The sequence below is a fragment of the Ambystoma mexicanum genome, chromosome 4p, assembly GCF_040938575.1.
Source record: "Ambystoma mexicanum isolate Mex_15411 chromosome 4p, UKY_AmexF1_1, whole genome shotgun sequence".
NCBI classification, from domain to species: Eukaryota; Metazoa; Chordata; class Amphibia; order Caudata; family Ambystomatidae; genus Ambystoma; species Ambystoma mexicanum.
The window spans coordinates 66,945,820-66,973,164 of NC_090927.1; the positions used below are offsets into that span (position 1 = coordinate 66,945,820).

At 45.7% G+C, this 27,345-nt stretch overlaps 1 protein-coding gene across 3 annotated transcripts in view; it reads right to left on the reverse strand.

The window, feature by feature from the left end:
- Positions 1–27,345, reverse strand: part of LOC138452998 (WAP four-disulfide core domain protein 5-like) — a 432,843-nt gene that overhangs the window by 28,774 nt on the left and 376,724 nt on the right. The window contains exon 6 of one of the 3 annotated variants that reach the window (XM_069605402.1): positions 3,397–3,452. The exons of the other annotated variants lie outside the window; for them this stretch is intronic. Within the exon in view, the coding sequence (XP_069461503.1) occupies positions 3,397–3,452 (56 nt within the window). The remainder of the gene's footprint in view (positions 1–3,396; positions 3,453–27,345) is intronic. 3 annotated transcript variants of the gene reach the window in all.

Here is a 27,345-nt window from a genome sequence, read left to right on the forward strand (position 1 = left end):
ATAACGCCAAGGTTGTCGCTGCCAGAACGTTATTGCTGCTGTTGAAAGGTTGGGTTTGACTCCAGACTCGTGGTTAGTTTGGCTTTCATTTTCATGTATTTTTCCTCTGTTTTGACCATGTTTGGTTTCGTTGTCAGCATAATGCGATTTGGTCGGTACATTTGATAAGTTTAGCGTAGCATCGCAATGTTCTATAGATCTTGGTTCAAATTTTTTCAGATCATGGATTTTTGCTATTGGGGTGCTGGTGGTGGCTTGGTGTCGAGCTTCTGGGTTGTAAGGCGATTTTTTCGAGTCAAACGACTTTTTTTCTTCGTTCTTTATATTTGCTTCCTTTTGAAAGCTTGCTGTCAGTTTGGCTTCGACAGCAAGGTAATCAGATTTTAGTTTTTCCGTCAGCCGTTTGTCTCGTGCCTGCTGCTGTAATTCAGTTTTGTGTAAACATTCTATTTCTTTGACCGAGACAGGGGGCGCGTTTTGCTTTTTGGCTTCTATTCTTAGTTGATTCTTACTGAGCTTCGGTTGATTTGCTTGTTTTATTAAGTCCTTTGTGTTTCAAGTACTAGTCTCTGGTTTAATTTTTGCTAGAGGCTCTTCTTTGGGAGGTACCGAATCTGAGATCATGGGACTGCTCCTGTCTTCGATATACTGGATCTCAGAGGTCCCTGGGGCATTGTCAATGGTAGTATTGGCTCCTGATAATTTGCTAGTTTGACTAGTTGCGTGTAAAAGTTCTAGGTCAGTTACTTCAAATGGAGATAGGAACAGGGCCGTATTTATTTCAACTGCATCAATATTGAGTGGGGAGAGTTCTGATTTGCAGGAGTCTGACACTCGGGTTCCAATCTGTGATGGTAAAGTTAGTAGTTTACATGTTTGTTTTGGATTCACTCGACCTGGATGTTTCACCTGGTTTTTGCATAAGCCCGCTGCCTTTGCTGCTAAGGTGTAGAGGGAAGGTATCTGTGTTATCGGTTGTGGGTTTGTCCAATTTGTCGGAGATACTTCTGTTTTATGTCGGGTTTTTAGTGGTTCGTTGTCTATGTGATTGATATCTCCGCTCTTGAGTTGTTGGCTTGCCTTAGCGCTTCTTCCTGCAGATTTGGCCAGCGTCCAGGGGTTCAGTATACGCCTTTGTTGAAGGGTCTTGCCCCTTGTTTGTGGGCCGGCATCGGATATTTCCGGGACTTGTGGGCAAACAAGCGCGGATATCTTCATTGTGGTGCTGCTCGGTGCCGGTTTTCGGCTCGCTGCCTACAGCTATCAGTTCCCACTCAATTCTTTTGCTTACGCGAGTTTAAAATAAGCAGTACCTAATGTCCTGCTTTGTTTCAGGGGCAGGATTAAAGAGGGAACACCTCCGCAGTCTCCCGTCCGATGGTCACGCCGTCAGCGCCAAACAGCCTCACAACAGCCGGTGGGCTTGGCTCCGACGGGCTTAGCGCCGCAAGGGTGGTAGCCTCTGTCCTTTCAAGGGTGGCCCAATCACGTGATGAGATCACGTGCCGATGTTGCCACGCCTCCTCCAGGAAGCGCGTTGGTACGCCGTTCACGGCAAGAGCCTCAGGCAGCTCGCAATGCTGGTTCTGTAAAGAGGATGAAGAGCAGCTTCTGCGGGCTTCTGCTCGATTCCAATATGCTTTTCAAAATGAGTTCAGACACACAGGGCAGGGGGCAGCCTCTGTCCTTTCAAGGATGGCCCAATCACATGATGAGATCACGTGCCGGTGTTGTCACGCCTCCTCCAGGAAGCGCGTTGGTACGCCGTTCACGGCAAGAGCCTCAGGCAGCTCGCAATGCCGGTTCTGTAAAGAGGATGAAGAACAGCTTCTGTGGGCTTCTGCTCGATTCCAATATGCTTTTCAAAATGAGTTCAGACACACAGGGCGGGCGGCAGCCTCTGTCCTTTTAAGGGTGGCCCAATCACATGATGAGATCACGTGCCGATGTTGCCACGCCTCCTCCAGGAAGCGCTTTGGTACGTCGTTCACGGCAAGAGCCTCAGGCAGCTCGCAATGCCGGTTCTGTAAAGAGGATGAAGAGCAGCTTCTGCGGGATTCTGTTCGATTCCAATATGCTTTTCAAAATGAGTTCAGAGTCTAGTTTTTCTTGAACCTCATTATTCAGAAGTCCTTGATCGGGTGGTCTTCAACCAGACCACTGAATAACTTGAGGCTAAGGTCTTGGCCATCCACTTCAGTGTGGCCTGCATAGATAACACTCCACTGAGAGCCCACTCATGTACGTCACCAAACATGTTAGACCCCTCTGCTGCTTTCAACAATGTTGGCCACTGATCTTCCTCCTCAACCTCCAGGATCTGGGGCTTTGCCAATCTGCTCTAGCCTGGATTTCTCCCTCCCTGCAGGTTTTCTCCCTTGAAATCTTCTTGAACGTGCCTGTCTATGACACCAACCCTCTCCCTATCAGCATCCCTAAGGATCATTCTTTGGACCTTTGATCTTCACCTTCATATCACTGCCCTAAGGTGGTGGAGTGGGGCTTCTTATCGATATGCTTCTGATCGCGCCTCCCTCCTTTTTACTTTGGCTTTCATTTTCCCCTCTTTGCTGATGACACTTAAGTCTTTTTCTCCTTTTCCTCCTTCACACCAGCCATTTTGCAATGGATTACATTGTAGTAATCCGTCACTAGATGGATTGTGGCTGCCTCACGCTGAACTCTTCGAAAATTGCAGTCACCTTTCTCTCATCTTCCAATGCCATCCCCACCCTCCCCTCTCCTTTCTCCTTCCTGCCTGGCCTTCTTGGTTCCTTGCCCAAGGCTCCCAATCCTTGTATTTTCTTTGATCTCAACCTCCGACTGCAACAAATCACTACTACCAATACCCCTGTTACTCTTAGCAACTGTCTCAACATTTGGAAAATTCATCCATTTCTTACCTAACACAGTACGAAAATTTGAATCTTTAATCTTGTATTCAGCAAACTCGGCTACTGCTCCTGTCTACTTATTGGCTTTCCTCTTACTCCTTTCTTTGTCTCGAAAAAGTCCTCATATTTGAAACACACACACTGTGCAACCTACCTATATCTTGTCCCACCTCTAACTACCAACCATTCTGGCTGGATCTCCCTGCACATCCTTTCTCAGGTTCCTTGTTGCAGTCTACAGGCTCCACTCATTACCACTACTATTCCCTACTTGCCCTGATTCATCGGAACCCATTCCCTATCACGATCAAAGTCAGCCAGATTGTGGATCTCTTCAAAGCTTGGCTTAAACCTAACTTACTGCCCTAGGAGGGAGCGCACTTCAACTCCTCCTCCACACTCCACACCTGACCCCACCACTCCCTCCAGTGCTGTGTAATGATGTAATTGCGTATGTTGGCAGCACTCGCAACCCTAGGGTAATGCTACCTCTGCAAATCACCTGTTGTTTTGTTTTATCTCTTATTTCAGCTACTCCGTCCAATTCGGGAACATAGTCTGTAAAGAAGGCAGAATGGAAAGCTTGCGTTTATCATACAGTTCTGGAAGTGGAAGAGGAACACACATTAAACATGCATTCAATTCACTATGCATGGGTGTTTCTGCATGAACATGCCACTTTAAAGAAAGCTATTGAAAAAATAAAAATGTAAAAAGTCTATATTTGTAGGCATACATATAGAAATCGAGTACCAAAAGACTAGTCCCGGGTAGTACATTTGACTTTACACCTGCAGAAAGCCTTTTACCGGCTGACAGACTAAGGCGGCTACAATCTCAGGCATTTTGTCTCACACATCTAACTACTAGGTGCTCGGGTTTCCACCTGAAAAACTTTCAAAGACACTTTTACACTAATGATCAATTGTGAACAAGTGCTCGGGACCCACAGCTTCTTGTGAAGAATAGGGCCCATTGACTCGCCGTCATTTCTCCGCATGACTGCCTTACGGTTCTTCTAAATCTCAGCTCATTTCTTTGCGATTGAAAGATAAGGGAAGGGAAATAGTTCCCAGTGATTGACTCCTGCTTGTAAAACATCTGCCATGTATACATCATCTGGAGGCTCAAAGGGAATACCAGGGATTTTCCATGCCAAATACTGTCATTCCGGATGATCCTGATCAACATCGGAGGGTCTTGCCTCAAAAGGGAAAGTCCATGGGTCGTCAAAACCAAGGCCTCTGCCAAGGAAGGCTGGAAACCATGTGGACCATTCTGATTGGCTCCCAAGGGGTCATGTGGCCAACCCATGTGACTGGCTTTCATTTTAAAGTAATTGTTTTGCCAAATCCCACCATTTCAGAGGATCCTGAAATGAACATCTGAGGTTCATGCCTGCAGCACCAAGGACCTGGCCAGGACAAGTGGAAGCCATTTTGAGTCATGTGGCACGCTGCCTCACATGTTGTTGAGTTTCTCCTGGGCATCCAGCCTCGGCCTCCGCAATTAAAGGCCAAAAGCAGCAAAGGGCAACCCCCTGATTGAGCCTGTTAGGGCCAGAAAAGGCACAGGGACAGACCCCTGCTCCGCCCAGCATTAATATTCTTTGGGAAAACATATCATTGCTTCTTCATTGAGCTTGCCCTTTTCCAGGCTCCTGCTTCCACAAAGAGGCATCCTTCGGCCTAGAGATCTCCATTCACTGCTAAGCAGCTGCTATTACCTCAAAGAACCAAGGGACCTTCTTATTTTGGGCCTGCTAACTGCTGCCTGGGTGTGGTAATTGTGTTTTGTTCACCTATAGTCACACTCTAGTCAAGCTGAGTACTTTTACCTGTTTCTTCCCAGGCAACTTTTAACCGTTCCTTGCCGCTCATCCAGCTACCCCCTCAATATTGGGTTGTACCCCTCCTCCAGTGTCATCACTTGCCTACTTCTTTTACCCAGCAAAATCCCTCTGATCTTGGCAATATCATACTCACCCTTATTCTCCCCTTCTCTCCTATATTTTAGCTACAACTTGGTGTAACTTATACCTGGCTCTCTTCCCTTCCCATCTCTCTCTATCCATATCAATACGGACCTCTCCATGCCCCCTCCTGCACCTCGATGACGTAAGGACCTCTCCTGTCTCGCCCCGTTTTCATGCTGCTTCCACTTACGATGCTTTTTCCTGATTATCACAATACGCTTATGACTCCCTTTGACCAACACTATTCTACAGGAACATTCACACCTGACTCATCCTCAGCCATGCATCACCTCTCACAAACCTAAACACCTCCCTTGGCAATCGCCGTTGCAAACTTACATCTACACTGCCACCTTTGCTCCTGGCTCCCAAGCCAATACCCATCACGTCCACCCTTGCTGGTAATGACTTTGTTCCTTACTTTTCCACTATAATCAGATGGCTGCGAACTCTCAAAGAGGTTACAAACCACTGAACAGGTGATCATGCCGTGTTCCTTCGAGAGAGGGGCGCCTGCTACATTTTTTGTATTTTTGGAAGGAACTTGGGGTTGGTCACCCTGAGTCACCTGGAGGCAACCAGACGTGGTCTCCCTGCTCACTGTGGTCAGAGAGGCACAGCTCCACCTCACTGATGAGGCCCAACAAGGCTGAGACACGTGTATGGGGTTGCTGTTGGTGGTCTTGTTCAGAAGGGAATTGCCATAGCATTTCAATGCTGGACTGCCCATGTGGGTGGGAAAAAGACTGATATGCAAATGGATATTTCGAATTAGCACACATCCTTCCCAAAGCCAATTCATTTTTCAAATTGATCAACCTAGTCCCGATCACCACCCCTCATCTCTCTAAGCTCTTTAACGTCTCTCTCTCCGCAGGACTCTTCCCTGCCCTCTTCAAATCTGCACCGGACCTACCAGTTTTGAAGACATCCTCTGTCGACTTTAAGGTCCAGTTAAACTGTAGCCCATGTTATTCAGAGGTCCTTGAGCAGGTGGTCTTCAACAGGATACCATTAAGTAACTGGAGGAATAAAGCCATGGAGATCCACTTCAATATGGCTTCTTTACTAAGCAGTCCACCAACACTCCAATCATTAGTTTCTCCGACTTTCACTCTGCTGCTCACCACTCCAGTATGTTAATCTTTGTAGACCTCTCTATCACTTTTGGCGTTGCTGTCCACGCCTGCCCCCTTCTCATTCTCCACAACCTTTGGCTTTGCAAATCTGCTCTAGGCTGTATTTCCTCTGACTAGGACGTTTGTTCCTTTAAATTGGGCCATCCGGTTTATCATAAGCATTCGTGTCACAGATTGTGAAAAGGTTTCCATTATATTGGTGCCACATCCTGAATTTCTAAGAATGAAGCACCACCTATGCTTCAATTGGCCTCTGAAGTTAGTATACCAGGTAAGAAAGCTCACTAAATATCCTGCTTAGCATCCCAAAGAGCATGGATGATGTACATTTAAAGCGCCCATGATTGATGTAATCGTAAGTGTTCCTGGATGCAAATAACGGAATTGGCTTTATTTCTTATTTTTATTTGTGGATTGATTTATTCATAAAATCTTTCACAAAATTAGAAAAATACAGACAAATGAAAAATTGGTCTATATTTAACAACATTTAAAAACATCATCAGCAACCTGCAGTATCACTATTCATATAAGATGCGCAATTAGATACGTGCAGAATGCATTATTAAAAGTTTAGCACAAGAATTTCTAAGGATATTTGATTTCCTTTTGAAATTCTCTCCCAATGATGCCCGGTATAATGGAATTCTCCTTAATGGTTCTTCAAGGAGTGATATTAAGACCAATCACATGAGATGTAAACCTTAATAACCATAGTTGCTCCTTGTGATCAAGATTCCTTCCTAGTGATTTGTTCCATCTATTTGTATGTGCTATATCTACCGTTATAAGTCATTTTCAGTGTGGCTATTTTCAAAACAGTGTTGCACTAGAAGACCGATGACCTTGTGGGAAATTCTTCCATTACTCGGTTTTAGTGATACGGTCTAGCTGTTTTATACGTTCTGACGTTGCACGTTGTGTACTTCATGACGTCATGTAAACGTGACGCTCCTTATAGAAATAGAAATGGTGACTGCATGCACACGGAATCACCTACATGTTTCCTTCGAATTCAGGTGAATGAATCTTTTGAGGGACTACTATTTAAACCAAGGAATCGTGTTCAGTTAGGTATTTCTTACACTTAAACACCCCACTCAAATGTATAAGAAATCTTTTTCTAGCCTTGAATATGGTCTCTTCCGACCATTGAATATTTGAAAACAATGAAGAAGATATTGGGCTCCACTTTGAAATATTCAGTTAAACTAAGATCCTCAACTTTATAAAGATGTTAAGCGCAGACATTTGGAGGCTGTCGATCCATATTTACTTTGATGTCGGCTAATTGGAAAGGATATTGTGGGGCTCATTTTGCAAATCCCCATGAGGTACGCTGAGGGGAACTGTTACGTTTGCACAAAGGTGCAAACAGGTCCTCTCCATGTAATTGTCATGACTTGTATGTCATAGCGCAAAAGGGAGGCATAACGTGGAGATTAAGTTACCTTTTCGCCTGCCTTTGGCATCCCGCTTTGCAAAATGAGTCGACGCGTTATGCATGGCACGTCGCGTTGACAATGGATTCCTATGGAATCTGCCAGCTTTTTGCTAGTGTAAAAAGCCGTCAGAGTCTATAGGAATACACTTCATTTATCCAAGCATCAAAATGTAGTGCTGGCGTTAATGCTGTCACGATTGTATGGTGGAAACAATGGGTGTGGTATAAGTGATTATTCCGTACTGTTCCACCTCTCCAGCATGCAAAATTAAATGTTATAAGAATTACGTTTATGGATTCATTTTACATTACTCTAAGAAGAACACAAGCCTGTTACTCTTTATTTCCCCAGAAATGTGCAAGAAATTAATTATAGTTGAATCGGCTTTGGCTTGGGCAAGAAACCTTATTGAAGAAATAGCTCTGGTTAGTGAACCGCAAATTCTTTGCACCTTAATTATCACACTTGGTGTGTTCACAGTGGCTCCTCATTCATATCTATGTAATGCCCAATACTTCAATGTTATGGACTTGTGCCACCCTCCTTCCTACGGTTGTTATAAAGTATTATGTTTCCTCTATGAAATTCAATGAAATGAGTATGATGATTTGCACTGATGGCTTCACCAAGATGGCGGTGGTGGGTGATTTACTCTTTCCATGTGAACTTATTAGAATGTTGTTTTAACTGTATGTGAAATGGATCTACATGGAGGTATTGTTGGTAAAGTACAGTGTATTGCCTTCATAAAGATGTTCATGAATGGGAGAATCAAAGCCACTGGAGATTAGAGCAATTGTTTTGGTGTTGCAGGAAAAGCACATGGTCCATGTGAAGGAATTCCCTTTATGGATTTACGTGGAAACATTTTACTTTAGGTGTCTACTTTCAGCAAACAACACAGATAAGAATCAATATTACATTCATTTTGTCAACAAATGTAATCAATGACAAAGAAGAATGCTTTAGGTTGTTAATAAATACTACATTTGAAATGTTAACCTATGTTATTTCACTTTATTCTATGATTTCTGAAATTGCTTTTTTATTATTTATTTTTCAGGAGTATTTGACTTTTTGGTTAAAGTGCTTTATGCAATTTATATGATAGAATGTTAGTTTGAATAATTTCCTTAGATGAAGGTTGTGATTCATGTACAACCAATTGTAAAACAGTTTATTATTATTGCCAATTATTGAGTTTGTTCAATGTAATTGATTTTGCATGATTAAGATGATGAATTAATTTCTCGTGTTAATAAAGTTTGATTTCACTGTTCTAAAATACATTTTGTGTAGTCTTCCAGTGGAGCCAACCATTTTGTAAAATTCTGTGGTGTGTTCCTGACCCTTCTTAAGAGCAAAATCTCCTTTAGCATAAGAAATGTATTAACCTTCTGAACATTTGGAAAATGCATCAATTATTTTCACACGACGCTCCAAAAATTGTAATCTTGTGTTCTGCAAACTGAACTACTGCTCATACCTGCTTCTTCCCCTACTTCTTTGCCCTACCTCTCCACTCATTCATCCCTCTAGAAAAAGTCCTCAACTTTGATATCTGAACTCTCTACAACATTCTGTGAGAAACCTGACGGTATTCTCCCACCTACTCCCCCGGGATCTTCCATTCAGGTGGCCAGGGAAGGGCCAACGCTTTTGGATCGAGGGAGGATCACCTGAGTGGAGGGTCATGCGGAATTGGGAGGAGAATAGCCAAGGGTGAGGCATGGTATTCCCCCTTCCTAATTACCCACCAACCCACTCTCCCTCAGCCTTCATGCAGTATTTACACTCACACCCCATCTCCCCTCCCCATTTCCAGTATGTACTGCAACAAGGAAGAGGCACTCAGGAGCAATGACGATTACCCATAGACACAACATAGGGATACAAAGTGAGGCCTACCATCGGACACCTTTGAACTGTCCCGCTAATAGAGTCCGGCAAGGTCAGGCAACTGCCCCAATTGTGCACACCTGACTAATTGACTCTCACCTGCAATATAAAAAGGTTTGTTCTGCCAGAGTCAGAGAGCGAGCTGGGGATGCTGTCTGGACCAGAGGCGTCAAGGAGCAGAAGGCTGCAGGAAGAGGAACCCAAAAGGACTGGTGGAGTGTGGGACGCCGCGACATTGTCCCGATGAGTGTAATGGGCTGCAGCCTGGTGAGGGAGCTGTGTCTCCAGGAAGCCACAGCGGGACGGAAGGCAGTCTGTTGGCCTTTTTCAGACCACTGCTCGTTCCCCTGGGACGTGTACGGTCCTAGGGGTGTCAGAGGGGCAGGTGGTGAGATCTTGACCTCAACCCAAGAACCATTTGACCTGCTCACCAGCGCTGCACTGCTATTGGTGAGTTTCGTGAGCCAGAAAGAAACTCAGTAGCGTGCGGGTGGTGGGAGCAGGAGCATTGAGAAAGGTGAACAACCTGGTGAGGGAAAGCAGGAAAAAGCTAAGCAAAAAAAGGGAAAAGCCAAAGCAAAGCAAGAAAAAGGGAAAAGGCAAAGGGAAGTAAGCAAAAGCAAAACAAAGCAACTAAATGCTCAAAAGCGGGAAGAAAGTAAAGCAGAGTAACAGAAAAAGGCGCTATATGCGCAGACTTAAAGAGAGACGAGCAAGTGTGCGGGCAGCACGGAAACAGCCAAGAGAGGGTGCAAGTGACCCGCAATAGAGTAAGACAGTAAAGAGACAGAGAGAATGAAACAGGGCAACCAAGAGAGGGTGCAAGCAAGCTGAAATAAATGTAGAGAGTGCAAGGGGCACAAAAATGAGAAAACGAAGGTGTAGGACAGCACAAGGGAAAGCAAAGAGAAGTGTGCAAGAGGCACAGGAAGGGGAAAGGTAAGTAAAAGGTGCAAGAGGCACGGAAAGAAGGTGGAAGTGTGCACAATAGAAAAGGAAGGTGTGCAGGAAGCAAAGCAAAGAGGAAAAGGACAGAGTGGAAGAGGCGCAGAAGAAGAAGAGGTGCCAGGGAGTAAGGAAAGGGGTTAGAGATCAGAGCGGTCACGGCTGGGAGGAGCAAAGAACCCAGCGTTCTCGAAAGTCTCTGATGCTATCCCATGAAAGAACTGCACAGTGAAAGGTACATCCTGACAAGAGGAACTTTTGGTTTGTTTTTTGGTCTGCGTAAAGAGGGGCGTAGGCTTAGGGAACGTAACCCTGAGAGGCACAACAGGAAATGTGTACTTTTTTTGTTTGGAACTGGAAGGAGAAAATCTTGGGGAATGAACCCCAAGAGACCCAGAGTCATTGTGAACTGTATTGACTTGCTGCAAGTGTCCTACGTGGAAGGCAACAAGGGCAACCCTGTTGAATTTGACTACTTTGAACTGGAAGAACTACGCCTATGGGTAAGACTACCTTAACCCAGCTGTGGTTTGCATTTCCTTTTGAATCATCATTTTTCCTTTAAGAAGAGTCCTATCCCATTTGATTTAAGAGGGACAACGACGGCTCTTACAAGCATCAGTTGAGGGAACAATCCTCTTAGAGTTAGGGCCAGGTAGGCATTACTCCAACCCCTCAAAGTCTGATAATTAAGGTTTTTGAACTGTTGCTTTTGGGTCTGTGTCTCTCTTGATACCATGCCTGCCTCACAGTACCTAGATTCTACGTAAATGTACAAAAATATTGACCAAGTAACTGCGACCAAGCAGTTACAGCTACTTTGGTACATTTCCTTTTGCCGACTCACATTACTGCCCCCAAGATGAGCAGGGGCTGTGGGGGTGTCCGTCGCTCTCCTTGGGTGTCCCCCGCTTACCGTTGTGGTAAGCGGGGACAATAAACGTTTAAAAAAAGGAAAACATAAATAAAAAAGGACCCTGCAGCGTTAGCTCTGACCCACGTAAGCGGGAGGAACTGACGCTGCAGGCATAGCGGGGAGTCGGCGGCACACACTGAAGTGTGCCACCATAAAAGTAAGTGGAGAGGAGCAGGTAGGGGAATGCGGGCCAGAGGAGGCGGGCAAAGTGATCTATCTGATCACAGTACCACGCCATAATTGGTGTAAACATTTTCATCAGCACAGTTACGGGCGGTGCAGTGATCACACAGATTCGATTGTACCTTACCTCTACTTACCAACAGCTTGATTGTTGGCATTAAAGGCACAGCCGATCCTTTTGTATGTTCCCTCTCGTTGTTTACAACCCTATCAAGGGTCTTGCTCCTCAGTTCCTGTCCGATTGCATCTCCGTCTAATCACCATATTGTTCCATAGCTCTCAACTCACACGCTTCTGGCGGGTGTCACCCGCCTTGTAAACAGCTGACTCACCCGCCAAGCCACCTTCACGCCCATTCGTTTCAATGGGCCTCTCACCCGCCAAAAATAAAATCGGGTGTTTTCACCCGCCTTTGCAACATAAATGGTTGAGAGCTATGTTGTTCCCTCCACTCCTCCTCTGCCCTCAACCTCAATGTCCCATGCCTCCCAGTGCCACCATTCACGAGCACTCTTTCTCCTTAATCGCTCTGCTCCGTTGGTGCTCACTGCCGATTACAGTTAAAGCCAGCACAACTGTGTATGTCTTCAAAGCTTGTCCATACTTCCCTCCTGACCAAAGAGGGAGCTCTCTCCACCTCTACCACGACCCTCCCTAGCTGACCCCACCACATCCTACAGTGCTGTATAATAATGTAATTTTGCATGTTTGTACACTAGTCCTTTTAGGGTTCAAGCATTCACGCCCTTAGTTTAATGCTACCTCTATAAGCCAACCTTTTCCTGGCCTATGTAAAACTCTGTTCACACCTTCGTAAACTCTCGCCACCTGTTCCCATCGTTGCGCTATTGTACAGCCACCCTGCACAGGTATGCCACCATCAATTGTTAATGTGATACTGTAAGTCATTTCTGATCAAAATTGACATCCCTGTACTTTTCCAGATTGATTTCAAAACCAGCAAAAGAAATTTAACGACTGAGTGATTTTGCATATGAAGGGGTTCTTTGTGGCGGTAATGGGCATGGATAGATGAGGTTTGGAGGAGTTTGTCAAGGGTATGGGCGGAAAGGTTGAGTGCTCTGTAAATCAGGACATGGACTACAGGTGTGTCTGCGAGGAGGCCGGTGCCGTAGCAGGAGCGTGCAGTAGAGACTTAGTTGAGTAACAGTTGAGGTGTGGATGGATTTCACTGATCTTTAGGTGGTGACACCTGTGGGGATCATGAACTGCTGACATTTGAAGTTGTTATTGCAGGAAATAGGAGATGGCAGTGGAGGTGTGGGGTTAGGGAGTGGGTGGGAGATACGCTCTGGCTTTCTGACATATGTCAAGTGCCCTGCCAACATGTGACTTTTCCTAAAATCATTTGGCCTGCTGTGGAATGGTAGTTGGTCGCATGGAAGGCAAATAAATCTGCCCAAGGGAAAGGAAATAAGGATGAAAGTAGTCACCAATGGGAACAAAGAGTACATGTGAGCTTGTGCCATCTTGGTCACCCTCATGAGCTTGATCTGTGGCCTGTAGGCACAGCCATGTCCCCGGTGGAAGTGGCAAATGACTACGAGAAATGGAAAATACCAAGGGCATTGACCATGTGTGAGGCACTGATCTAGGGTTCTCTGGGACACAATCAATGCTATACCAGGAAAAGGTAACTGGGTGCAATAGACCGTCACTTATTGGTGAGTGTGGATTGTATGATGGTCTTCTGGAGGAGAGACACAGATGAAGATCTGGAGAAAGAGCAAAGAGGGATGCAGATAAATGCAGACAGACGCGTCAGATATGAAGATATGAAGGAAGAATACACAGGAAGATCCAGCGGAGCAACACAAGTGAATATCTGGCAGAGGATACAGATTAATATCTACCGGAGGGATATGGAGGAATATATGGAGGAAGGTTTGATGAAATGACTTCTGCCCCGCAAGAATACAAGGGGGTGGGTGGTAGTGGCCAAACCACCTACTCAGCCCCCAAGCGAGATCTCAAGGGCAGGATATACTCTCAAGAGCGGTGTACATTTGGTTCAGTAGCAACCCAAACAGCGAAGTATAACAGTCCAAAATAAAGGAATGTCCAATCCAGATTCTATAAAAAAAGATATATACTTTAATTAAACTCACCATACGCAATATAGCTATACTAGAAAAAACGCTAGCAAAAGCCCAGCCCCGTGAAAAGAACACATAATAAGCAGAATCAAGACGATGTAAGCATGATGGGAAATGTAGCAGGGGAGAAAGGCAAATCAATAACAATGCTGTTACTAAAAGGATATGTCTTGGTTGAGCAAATACATGTTCAAATGGGTGGCTTAATAGTCTCTAGAGACCCCAAAGTGGACCAAATGGACTGGGCCTTGAAATAGTACTGTTTTTGACGGTTTGACAGCATTGAAACAGGCTTCTTAGCATTGTGCAAGTGGGTCGAACCAGGTTCGGATTCAGTGAGTTGCGGTGATGAAGTCAGGGGACAGGCATAGACTCAGTTTTAAGGTGCAGTTCATTGTGGGTCGATGCAGCGCTCGAAGGATGCGGGTTGATGAGGACACCAGGGTCAGTGCGACATTAGTGTTGGGTTGGTGACGAAGATGATTTGAGGCATAGTTTTAGATGTGGCGGTCAAAACTCTTCCACAGCAGCATGCTACCTGTCTGACCTGGAAGAAGCAATGCACTCAGCTGGCACAATGCCATAGCGCACTGGTTTGAGGAGCAGCAAGAGCAGTTAGAAGAGGTTCGAAGAAGTCCCAAAAGCAGAATCTTAGATCCTGGTGGTTTGAAGGCATTTGAACGTGGTCAACAAGATTTGATGGAGGTTCAGCTCTGTAGAATGCAGGAAACCCACTGCGTTTCTGCGTCAGGTGATGTGACTCCCAATCCAGGGGCTCAAGGACAAATTGGGTCCTTGTTCTCTTCACTCCAAACCCAGCGGAGGCTACCTAGCACCTGCAAGAGTGCTTCGGCTCCAGTAGGGAGTCCGGATAGCAGTGCAGCTAACAGAGAGGGGCAGGTCTTGCTCCGACAACAGTTCACCCCCAATATGCCCTTGGGATAAGTAGGGAGCAAAGCTTACCTCTTTCTTGGAACACTTGCCTTCAACTCTCAGCAGGAGGGCACTGGAAAGGGCCGCTCTTCCAGCAGGGCCCAAACACATTCTTCTAGAAGTCTTGAAAATCCAAAATGAATCGAGGAAGGAGTGGTAGACCCCTTACTTATAAAGGAGAAAGGCCTCCTAAGATTTGACAAAAGCGTGCCTCCTTTAAGGGGATCAATCCCTCTTGAGGAAACAAGTGATCTTTACCTTCTGGCAACCTACCCATAGCGCGTTGCTTGTGCAGGAAGTGTAGAAGGCAGGCAAGCAAAGGGTAGCCCACAGAAAACCAAGACGGAGCCATCCTTTACCTCTTGTGTTATCTCTGCCTAACACCCCTTATCTATGTGTGCACTTCAAAGGCCTCTCTGGTGTGCAACCCTCCAGCCCCAGTGTGAGACATTCTTGTGTTATGGAACTACCACTTTGAAGTCAGGTTCCAATTAGTTAGCATAACTAGTATAGTTGTGGAATAGAGGTGCAGACTTAAATGCAGTCTCTGTGCCGAAGAGACTTTGCTGGTTCTGCAGCTGTCAAACAGGGCACCTGTGAACCAGAAACCTGGTCTGTGACACTGGAGAGCAGGCACTGCAGATCAGGCTACTGATGAAGCAGGGCACAAGTGTACACTATGCTTTTGGCATGGATATTTCTGAAATGAGAGTCTTTTTAGCAAACCAACCTTTCTAAAATGGAATTACCCACTACATTTTATATTTAACAAAAATCAAAAAAGCCAGGGCTTCTGCTCCCTTGCCAGATAGCAACTCCTCACTGAGGGATACAGATGAATGTGATGATGCGCTGATGTAAGACATTCCTGCACACAATCAATGATGCATCATGCAGAGGAAACCTGGGAAACAGTTGTTCACTAATCGAGAAAGAAATAAAGATGAACATCTGGAGGGGGGTTACAGATGAAGATGTGGAGGAAGAATACACAGAAAGATCTGGAGGTCGGTTACAGATGAAGACCTAAAGGACGGAGGCAGAGGAAATTCTGAAGGAGGGATAGAGATGTAGATCTGGAGGAAGAATACATGCAAAGACGTGGAGATGGGATACAGATGAAGACCTAAAGGACGGATGCAGAGGAAATTCTGAAGGAGGGTTACAAACTAAAGACTGGAGGAATAACACATGCAAAGATCTGCAGATGGGATACAGTTGAAGACCTAAAGGAGGGAAACAGAGGAAATTCTGAAGGATGGATAGAGATGAAGATCTAGAGGAAGAATACATGCACAGATCTGGAGATGGGATACAGATGAAGACCTAACGGAAGGATACAGAGGAAATTCTGAAGGAGGGATGCAGATAAAGATCTGGAGGAAGAATACATGCAAAGATCTGGAAACGGGATACAGATGAAGACCTAAAGGAGGGAAACAGAGGAAAGTCTGAAGGAGGGATACTGACGAAGATCTGGAGGAAGAATACATGCACAGATCTGGAGATGGGATACAGATGAAGACCTAAAGGAGGGGTACAGAGGAAATTCTGAAGGAGGGTTACAAACTAAAGACTGGAGGAAGAATACATGCAAAGATCTGCAGATGGAATACAGTTGAAGACCTAAAGGAGGGAAACAGAGGAAATTCTGAAGGGTGGATAGAGATGAAGATCTAGAGGAAGAATACATGCACAGATCTGGAGATGGGATACAGATGAAGACCTAACGAAAGGATACAGAGGAAATTCTGAAGGAGGGATGCAGATGAAGATCTGGAGGAAGAATACATGCAAATATCTGGAAACTGGATACAGATGAAGACCTAAAGGAGGGAAACAGAGGAAATTCTGAAGGAGGGATACTGACGAAGATCTGGAGGAAGAATACATGCACAGATCTGGAGATGGGATACAGATGAAGACCTAAAGGAGGGATACAGAGGAAATTCTGAAGAAGGGTTACAAATGAAGATCTTAAGGAAGAATGCATGCAAAGATCTGGAAACAGGATACAAATGAAAATCTAAAGGAGGGATCCAGAGGAAATTCTGAAGGAGGGATACATGCTAAGATCTGAAGATGTGATACAGAGACGATCTGGAAGAGGGAAACATGAAGATCCAGAAAATAAATAAAGAAATGAATGGAAGAAAGATGGAAATCTGGAGGAGCAGGTGTCACCGATGACCTTAAGATTCCCACAAATCTGATAAGTGGTTAAAAAACATTTATTCATACATTTTTCATTTTGAGGGGTTGATATTGTAAACCAAATCGACTAATGGATCTTTTTATCTTGTCCCTCAACCTAACCTACTTTGGGCCCCCTCTACCCTAACCCAGGCTTCCCTGCCGCTCCAGGTGAGTGCAAAAATTAAAGATCGAAATGCCTACTATCTGAGTTACCCTCTCTAACGGGACGGCCTAATTACCAAGTCATTTTCTATCGTACTTCCTCCAGAGCTTTCTAAGGATTCCCTACTACAATACTCTCACCACAAAGATTTCAAAGGTATTCAAGATGGTATCTGTATTCTCGCAGCTACGCTTCCTCCCTCTCTTCATCTCACTACCTTACTTTCATCTCCCCGATTATATGCCTCCTTCCTCTATATTGCCCTTTCTCTTCCTTCCCTCTCTCTGGTCTTCCTCCTCCTCTTCTCCCACCTTATCCTTTTACCTCCTACTCTCCCCAGTATTCTGTCTCCTATTCTACACCTTCTCCTCTCATCTCCTACTCCCTCAGTTCGTTCTCCCTCCTACTCTCTTTCTCTACTCACACTTCCCTCTTCTGTCCTGCCAATCTTCTCACACTCTGCTCCCTCCTGTCTCTACCACTTCACTACTGCACCTACTACACTCTCTACCCACCAACCTTCCTCTCTGCGATGCTTGCCTCTCCCATCTCTCTGCCATTCATTACCACTCGCTCAACCATTCACCCTGTTTCTCTCTGCCATTCACCCTCTTTCTTATACTCCCACCCTATCTGCTATTTCCTCCACCCTTTAAACTATCCCCATACACCTCTTCTACCACTTTCGCTCCGCCCCAGAACTAACTCTAAGATAAACGCACACAATCACAAATTCACTCTCTCAACTTGGTACCGCTGTCTCTCACACACATTACCTCGCCTGCACTCCTATCCTATTCCTCCACACATTCTTCAGCACTCTGCTCCATATTCTATCCTCCTCCTGGTCTCTCCGTCCACCTCCACACTCCCTGACCTCACCCAAACACTCTTCACTCTGTTTCACTAATCAGGGTCTTTTATACCTGGTCTTCCCTTCTTCTTCTCCCACTCCATTGGTTCTGTGTTTCAGCTGATGCTATGGACAAATCTATGCATGCCCTTTTCCACAGGGGTGATCTGTATATTGGAGAAAAAACTCTTTTGGTCCCGACCCTTTCCTCGTGGACATTGAAATCAGTCTCTGTTTGCTGTGGCCGGTGTTCACTTGGTATTTCTTTCTTTCTTTGAGATGCTGTATGGTATAATTCTTTGGTCTTTGCTGAAGAGTGACCATCCTGTCTGGCCCTGTGCTTTCAACAAAGTTACACAGGAGTACCTGCCAGACAATCTCCTCTGCCCCCCAGAATCCTGCACGCTTCAGTTGGCCCCAATGAGGAAGGCAGGACCAGCTGGGCTCCACCACAACGAGGATGAAGACCACTCGAAGAGCCGCCGAGATACAGCTTACTGCTTCAGTGGCAGAGGGCCTGCACCTCTGTCCACCTGCGCCAGAAGCTGATTGGTTACAGTCCCAACAAATATCCTCAGCCTCTGGTAGCCGGCACGGATTTCTGGCCTCCTTTAAAGGCCGAATTTGAAGACCTGCTGCAGCCTATCCTGTCTGGCCCTGTCTGTTTCTGGTGTCTCTAGCATCACCATGCTGTGTGTTCACTACTCCAGGTAAATATTCACACATCCTGCTGAATTCAAGGATGTCTCACCATCTACATCGGATTCCCCGTACAGCCATCTCACTGCATACAAAGCGAAGAAGTGCCCCTGCCCTACAACCATCGTGAAAAACTATGGGCCTCGTTATACGTTTGCCGGTCCGGAAACAAGGGTTCCGGTAAGCTCAGCGGCACCCTTGCTTCCGGACTGGCAAACTACAAGTCTGCCTGCCTGGGCCGCTTTGCCCGACAGCTCGGAACATGCTGGGTGCAACGGCCACAGTAAACGGACTTGTCAAGGGAGCACCGGCACCGTTGTTAACGGTGCCAGTGTGCCCGTGTCCCCACTCCCCTAGGACTCTATGGGAATGGGGATTAACAAAATTACAGACGCTTGTCTTCCCGGCTGCCGGATTTACAATAGCCCGGTGGCACCAGGAAGTCAGGCGCCAGTAATTATTTACCGGTCCGGAGGCAACCCACTGATGGCACCAGCAGGGTTACATCAGACCCATAATGAGGCCCAATGAATGTAGTTTCTGTGTCAGCCTTCCCTGGGTGTGACGCGCTCCTCACTGGACGCAGTGATTGACTACAACTCTTATCATCTTATTTGATAGCCTCCGATGCACACCAGTTTAACGTTCCCTTATTTACCTGGCTGGACCATGCATGACCAACATGCCTAAGTGGGACCTAGCATTGTGCTGCACATTTCACTTTGCTTCAACCTGCCACCTATGTCTTGTGCTGCCAATGTAACATCCTGCTACTGTCCGATTATTACTCTTGTACTGCAAATCAACCTACCAATTAAGGCTTGCATTGCTAATGTAACTGCCTGACCTGCATCCTATGTCTTGTGCAGCCTTGTGCTGCTAACGTAACTACCACACATGCAACCTATGTCTTGTACAGCCTTGTGCTGCTAACGTAACTACCTGACCTGCAACCTATGTCATGTGCAGCCTTGTTCTTCTTTTGCTACCTACTGGTAACCTACCTATTATGACTATTCAGCCTTGTGCTGCTTATGCTACCTTACCTGTAATAACAGATAACATCATGTATCACTATTTCCACTGTAACTAGCGCCTAGATGCCTCAGGGATTTGTGCGCTAATTTAAATGCAAAAATAAGTAAATACGCCCCAGAGATTCAGGATCAGGTTCTATGCTGGCGACTTATTTTCGCGGCCCTCTGGGTTCCTCTCATGCTGCAATGCATGTTAGTTCTTGCGATTCTGAAATGGAAAATGACCGCTGGCCAGCATCAAGGGTGCAATAAATTGGGTGACAGACAGTAGTAGCAAGATCGATTATCAGGGCACAGTTGAAGGTTCAATGACTGGGGCCCTCCCCAACTCCTTTACCCGCTCTGGGTTAGGACTGTCTCTTGCAGATGCACTTGTAGGCCTCCTACCTCAGGCTGGGGGGTGTCTCTGTTGCCACCTTACAGGGTGAAGCCCCTGAGCGTTTTACAGAGGGATACAAATGTAGATCTGGAAAAGCAAGCAAGATGAACATCTGGAGTAGGGACACAGATGAAGATCTAGAGGAGGGATACATCTGAACAGCTGGAGGAGGGATATAGATGACGATACGGAGGAGGGATACAGTTGAAGATCTAGAGGAGGGATACATCTGAAGAGAAGATCTGGAGAAGGGATACATCCATCGATCTGGAAGAGGGGACAGTTGAAGATCCGGAGAAGGGATATAGATGAAGGTATGGAGGAGGGATACACTGAAACTCTAGAGGAGGGATACATATGCAGATCTGGAGGAGGGATACAGATGAAGATCTGGAGGGGATATACATCAGAAGATCCAAGGAGGGATTACAGCTGACGATCTGGAGGAGGGATACATATGATGATCTGGAAGAGGGATACAGATGAAGATCAGGGGGAGGGATACAGTTGAAGATATGATGAGGGATACATCGAAAGATTTAGACAAAGGATACATCTGAAGATCTGGAGGAGGGATACAGATGGAGATCTGGAGGAGGGATAAAGATGAAAATCTGGAGAAGGGATACACCTGAAGATCTGGAGGAGGGATACAGCTGGTGATCTGGAGGAAGTATACAAATACGGTATCCAGTCAAAATCTCGAAAAAAAAGTCGAATGACAATAATCTCGAAAAATACATCTCGAAAAAAAAAGTCGAATTCCCTCTTTTTAATTATATATTTATTTTGGGGTCCGGGAATAAAAAAATGGGTAAAAAAATAAATAAAAAAAAGGGAGATTGGGGGGGAACCCCCCATTTCGAAATAAAAAACGGCATTAAAAAAATGCAACTTTTTTTTTTTTAGATTATTTTTTCGAGATTTTGACATTCGACTTTTTTAAATTCGACCTTTTCACTATAAACCTACAAATACAGATCTCGAAGAGGAATACAGATGAAGATCAGGGGGAAGAATACAGCTGAAGATATTAGGAGGGAAACATCTGAAGATTTAGAGGAAGGATACATCTGAAGATCTGGAGGAGAGATACAGATGAAGATCTGGAGGAGGGATACAGCTGATGATCCAGAGCAGGCATACAGATGAAGATCTGGTGGTGGGATACATCTGAAGATTTGGTGGAGGGATACATCTGAAGATCTAGAGGAGGGATACATCTGAAGATCTAGAGGAAGCATACATATGAAGATCTAGGGGAGGGATACAGATGAACATTTGGAGGAGGGATACATCTGAAGATCTGAAAGAGGGATACAGATTAAGACCAGGGGAGGGATACAGTTGAAGATATGAGGAGGGATACATCTGAAGATTTAGAGGAAGGATACATCTGAAGATCTGGAGAAGGGATACAGATGAAAGTATGGAGGAGGGATACATCTGAAGATCTGGAGGAGGGATACCGATTAAGTTCTGGAGAGTGATATGGCTGATGATCCAGAGGAGGCATATAGATGAAGATCTGGTGGCGGGATATATCTGAAGATTGGTTTACGAGCATTTCCTCCAGAATTAGGCAAAGAGAAGATCCCAAGACTTCTGTACGCGGATGATCTTATCCAATTGGATCAGACCCCAATTGGCTTACAACGACAGCTGGCTGCATTGAACACTTACACAGTAAATAATGACTTAGAGATAAACAAACAGAAAACAAAGATCATGGTGTTGGGAAAAAATCTCCAAAGGAAAAAGAAGAACTTGTGGATCCTGACAGGAAACAAAATTGAACAAGTGACAGAATTTAAATACCTGGGAGTCCTCATTGACTCCACAGTGAAAGATATAGCGATGCAACACCATCTTGTGGAAAAAATGAAAATACTAGTTTCTCAAGCGAAACTACTCGACAAAAAATATGGTCGCTTCTCACTGATGCCCCTACTTAAATTCTACCGGGGCAAAGTTATTCCAGCTATCACTTATGGAGCCGACGCAATGCCATCTTTACCCCAGTCCCTATGGGCTAGATTGGAGAGTCTTTTTTGGCGCTCAGTCTTGATCTTACCATCATCGACTCCGATCGCCTTGATAAGACGCAAACTCTCCCTCTCCTCTCTAAACTCAATAGTCAAAAGGGCGTCAGTCATGCTGTACAGGAAGATCAAAGATCCTACTTCCGCGGATATTTTTTTGATGGTTCAGGCTGAGATGAACCTACACAACTCAACGTTCCTCTCCAAATGGGAGCTTATGTGCCTACATCAACTTGAAAATTGCGGCAGCTCGATGGAAGAACTGATGGGTAATCCAACAAAAACTAAAGCACCAATTGAAGAAATGGATTGGATAAATACATTGGACAAGGCATCTGAGTACAAACGTGCCACCCATTTACCTCCAACATGTAGAAAACTGAACGTAATCCAACCTTTTCTGATAAAACACCCAAGCAGAAAAACTCGGAATACACTTCTTCGTGCAAGGTTAAATTTATTACCTACAAACGAAATTTTACATTCAAGAGGTCTTTCACCATCTAACACCTGCCGCTTTTGTAACGACCCCGACCAACCAGAAACATTACGTCATCTTTTGCTATTGTGTCCTGGTACAGACAAATTTAGATCCCCATATATATTGCACCATCTAAAGAATGTCTACCTGAGGGAAGAAGATCTTTGGTGGGAGCGCTTAATAGGAGGCTTGAGACCTTCCTGGACCATAGCAGCCACAAATATTTTGGCCCAGATCTTTCTACAAGCACCACTACAGCCTCCCCAGAATGGGTTAACACAAACAGACTGTGGGGAGTGATCCTCTTCTGTCCTGTTCTGTTTGCCTTCGTCCTCACTTTTACCATCTGTGTTTCCACTCTGGCTTTCATTGTTAACCAGTTCTTCAGTTTCATCTTCTATCTTTACTTTTTCTACTATTATTTTTGCTTTTACCTTCGCTTTTACTTTTGAAATCTTACGTTACCTTCTTCATCTTCTTGTAAAAATCACTTTGGTGACTATATACTCGTAAAAAAAAATAATCTGAAGATTTGGTGGAGGGATACATCTGAAGATCTAGAGGAGGGATACATCTAAAGTTCTAGAGGAAGCATACATCTGAAGATCTAGGGGAGGGAAACAGTTGAAGATATGAGGAGAGATACATCTGAGGATTTAGAGGAAGGAAACAGCTGACAATCTGGAGGAGGGATGAAGATGAAAATCTGGAGAAGGGATACATCTGAAAATCTGGAGGAGGGATACAGCTGGCGATTTGGTAGGAGGGATACAAATGAAGATCTCGAAGAGAGATACAGATGAAGATCAGGGGGAAGAATACAGCCAAAGATATTAGGAGGGAAACATCTGAAGATTTAGACGAAGGAGACATCTGAAGATCTGGAGGAGGGATACAGATGAAGATCTGGAGGAGGGATACAGCTGATGATCCAGAGGTGGCATACAGAGGTAGATCTGGAGGTGGCATACATCTGAAGATTTGGTGGGGGGATACATCTGAAGATCTAGAAGAGGGATACATCTGAAGATCTAGAGGAAGGATACATCTGAAGAGCTAGGGGAGGGATACAGAGGAAGATTTGGGGGAGGGATACATCTGAAGATCAGGAGGAGGGAAACAGCTGACAATCTGGAGGAGGAAACAGTTGGATATCTGGAAGAGGGATACAGATGAAGATCAGAGGTAGGGATACAGCTGAAGATATAAGTAGGAATACATCTGAAGATTTAGAGGAAGGACACATCTGAGGATCTGGAGTAGGGATACAGCTGACGATCTGGAGGTGGGATACATCTGAAGATCTGGAGGAAGGATACATCTGAAGATTTAGAGGAGGGGTACATCTGAAGAGCTGGAGGAGGGATACAGATGAAGATCTGGAGGAGGGATACAGATGAAGGTCTGGAGGATGGATACATCTAAAGATCTAGAGGAAGAATAATCTGAAGAGCTGGAGGAGGGATGCAGATGAAGATTTGGAGGAGGGATACAGATGAAGATCTGGAGGAGGGATACATCTGAAGAGCTGGAGGAGGGATACAGATGAACATCTGGAGGAGGCATAAAGATGAAAATCTGGAGGATGGATACATCTGAAGATCTGGAGGAGGGATGAAGATGAAGATCTGGAGGAAGAATACATCAGAAGATCTGGAGGAGGGATACATCTGAAGATCTGGAGGAAGGATACAGCTGATGATCCAGAGGAGGCATACAGAGGTAGATCTGGAGTTGGCATACATCTGAAGATTTGGTGGCGGGCTACATCTGAAGATCTAGAAGAGGGATACATCTGAAGATCTAGAGGAAGGATACATCTGAAGAGCTAGGGGAGGGATACAGAGAAAGATTTGGAGGAGGGATACATCTGAAGATCAGGAGGAGGGAAACAGTTGACAATCTGGAGGAGGGATACAGTTGGATATCTGGAAGAGGGATACAGATGAAGATCAGAGGTAGGGATGCACAATCCCCCTACCCACCTGCCAAGATCAGCTCTCCTTCTGAGTCGCTGTGGAGCCCAGGGACATGGATGGTATTTCTTTACTGGATTTCTATCATAGATGTCCAGTCAAAATACCATGCTTTCCCCCTTGGCACCCCAGTGCCTTGCATACACTCATAATCATGTTGATTGTGTTAGGCCTAGTGGGGGCCAGGGAACAGGGATGGTATTTTTCTACTGGATTTCTATCATAGATGCCCAGTCAAAAATACCATGCTTTCCCTATTGGCACCCGAGCGCCTTGCATACACACATAATCATGTTGATTGTGTTAGGCCTAGTGGGGGCCAGGGAACAGGGATGGTATATTTCTGCTGGACATCTATTATAGATGTCCAGTAAAACATGTTGTGGCTGCCCCCTGGTCCACCCCCCCAGCAGCAATTGCAAACTGTTTGGATATTTACCAATTTTTTTTTAAAAGAATGCTCTGCAATGCAACATTTTAACCCATTCCCCAGAAACCCTCTTCATTGGTTCGGACTCCCTCACTGAGCTTGGTCGCTATGGCATTTTTCGGGAGAAATAGTTATGCCCCTCCACTTAAAAAATTCACCAACCGCCACTGGCTCTCGAACTGTGTTGGGAACGGGATAGGGGAGCCCAGGGACTGTGGTGGGAGCAAGATGGGCGGGAACCATGGGATAGTGGTGGGAGCAGGGTGGGGAGAGCCCAGGGTGTGTGATGGGGTGGGAGAGATCCAGGGACTGGGTAGGAGTGGGATGAGGGAGCCCAGCCAGCCACTGCGATGGGAGCAGGTGGGGGAGCCCAGGGACTATACTGGGAGTAGGAGGCTGTGACAGTGCGCAATACATACTGTCTATTTGGCATTTGTTTGGGAGCCCGGCCTGCCCAAAGTTTGCTCAGGGGGGCCCAGGCTAAACATTTTTGAAGATCACTGGCCTGGTGGATTTACAATGTGAGGCAACTTGTTTGATTGGCGTGCTCGTCAGAGTCTCATATACAAAACAATCCCGTGTGCTCGCGTATGGACATCACACATTTCGCAGCTCTCTCTATAAAAAAAAGATCAACACAGAGGGGCGGGGAAGGGGGGTCCCAAACAATTTATTGTTTGCTCAGGGGGGCCCTGGCATAAAATGTTTGAAGACCACTGCATTAGAGTTAGGGGTGGGGCTAGGGTTAGATTAAGGGTTACATTAGGGGTTGGGGCTAAGGTTAGGGTTGGGGCTGGGGCTAGGGTTAGATTAAGGGTTACATTAGGGTTAGGGTTGGGGCTAGGGTTAGGTTTAGGGTTGGGGCTGGGGTTAGGGATAGGGTTGGGGCTAGAGTTAGATTAAGGGTTACATTAGGGTTAGGGTTGGGGCTAGGGTTAGGGTTGGGGCTAGGGTTGGGGCTAGGGTTAGATTAAGGGTTTCATTAGGGTTAGGGTTGGGCTAGGGTTAGATTAGGGGTTAGATTAGGGTTAGGGTTGGGTTAGGTTTGGGGCTGGGGTTGGTTAGATTAAGGGTTAGAGTTAGGGTTGGGGGTTAGGGTTGGTGGTTAGGGTTGGGGCTAGGGTTAGATTATGGGTTACATTAGGGTTAGGGTTAGGGTTGGGGCTAGGATTAGGGTTGGGGTTGGGGCTAGGGTTAGATTAACGGTTACATTAGGGTTAGGGTTTGGGCTAGGGTTAGGGTTAGGTTTGGGGCTAGGGTTAGATTAACGGCTACATTAGGGTTAGGGTCTGGACTAGGATTAGGGTTGGGGCTAGGGTTAGATTAACGGTTACATTAGGGTTAGGGTTTGGGCTAGGATTAGGGTTAGGGTTGGGGCTAGGGTTAGATTAACGGCTACATTAGGGTTAGGGTTTGGGCTAGGATTAGGGTTAGGGTTGGGGCTAGGGTTAGATTAACGGTTACATTAGCGTTAGGGTTTGGGCTAGGATTAGGGTTGGGGCTAGGGTTAGATTAACGGTTACATTAGGGTTAGGGTTGGGGCTAGGATTAGGGTTGGGGCTGGGGCTAGGGTTAGATTAAGGGTTTCATTAGGGTTAGGGTTGGGCTAGGGTTAGATTAGGGGTTAGATTAGCGTTAGGGTTAGGTTTGGGGCTGAGGTTGGTTAGATTAAGGGTTAGGGTTAGGGTTGGGGGTTAGGGTTCGGTTTAGGGTTGGGGCTGGGGATAGGGTTAGTGTTGGTGCTAGGGTTAGATTAAGGGTTACATTAGGGTTAGGGTTGGGGCTAGGGTTAGGTTTAGGGTTGGGGCTGGGGTTAGGGATAGGGTTGGGGCTAGAGTTAGATTAAGGGTTACATTAGGGTTAGGGTTGGGGCTAGGGTTAGGGTTGGGGCTAGGATTAGGGTTGGGGCTAGGGTTAGATTAAGGGTTTCATTAGGGTTAGGGTTGGGCTAGGGTTAGATTAGGAGTTAGATTAGGGTTAGGGTTCAGTTAGGTTTGGGGCTGGGGTTGGTTAGATTAAGGGTTAGAGTTAGGGTTGGGGGTTAGGGTTGGTGGTTAGGGTTGGGGCTAGGGTTAGATTATGGGTTACATTAGGGTTAGGGTTAGGGTTGGGGCTAGGATTAGGGTTGGGGTTGGGGCTAGGGTTAGATTAACGGTTACATTAGGGTTAGGGTTTGGGCTAGGGTTAGGTTTGGGGCTAGGGTTAGATTAACGGCTACATTAGGGTTAGGGTCTGGACTAGGATTAGGGTTGGGGCTAGGGTTAGATTAACGGTTACATTAGGGTTAGGGTTTGGGCTAGGATTAGGGTTAGGGTTGGGGCTAGGGTTAGATTAACGGCTACATTAGGGTTAGGGTTTGGGCTAGGATTAGGGTTAGGGTTGGGGCTAGGGTTAGATTAACGGTTACATTCGGTTTAGGGTTTGGGCTAGGATTAGGGTTGGGGTTGGGGCTAGGGTTAGATTAACGGTTACATTAGCGTTAGGGTTTGGGCTAGGATTAGGGTTGGGGTTGGGGCTAGGGTTAGATTAACGGTTACATTAGGGTTAGGGTTGGGGCTAGGATTAGGGTTGGGGCTGGGGCTAGGGTTAGATTAAGAGTTTCATTAGGGTTAGGGTTGGGCTAGGGTTAGATTAGGGGTTAGA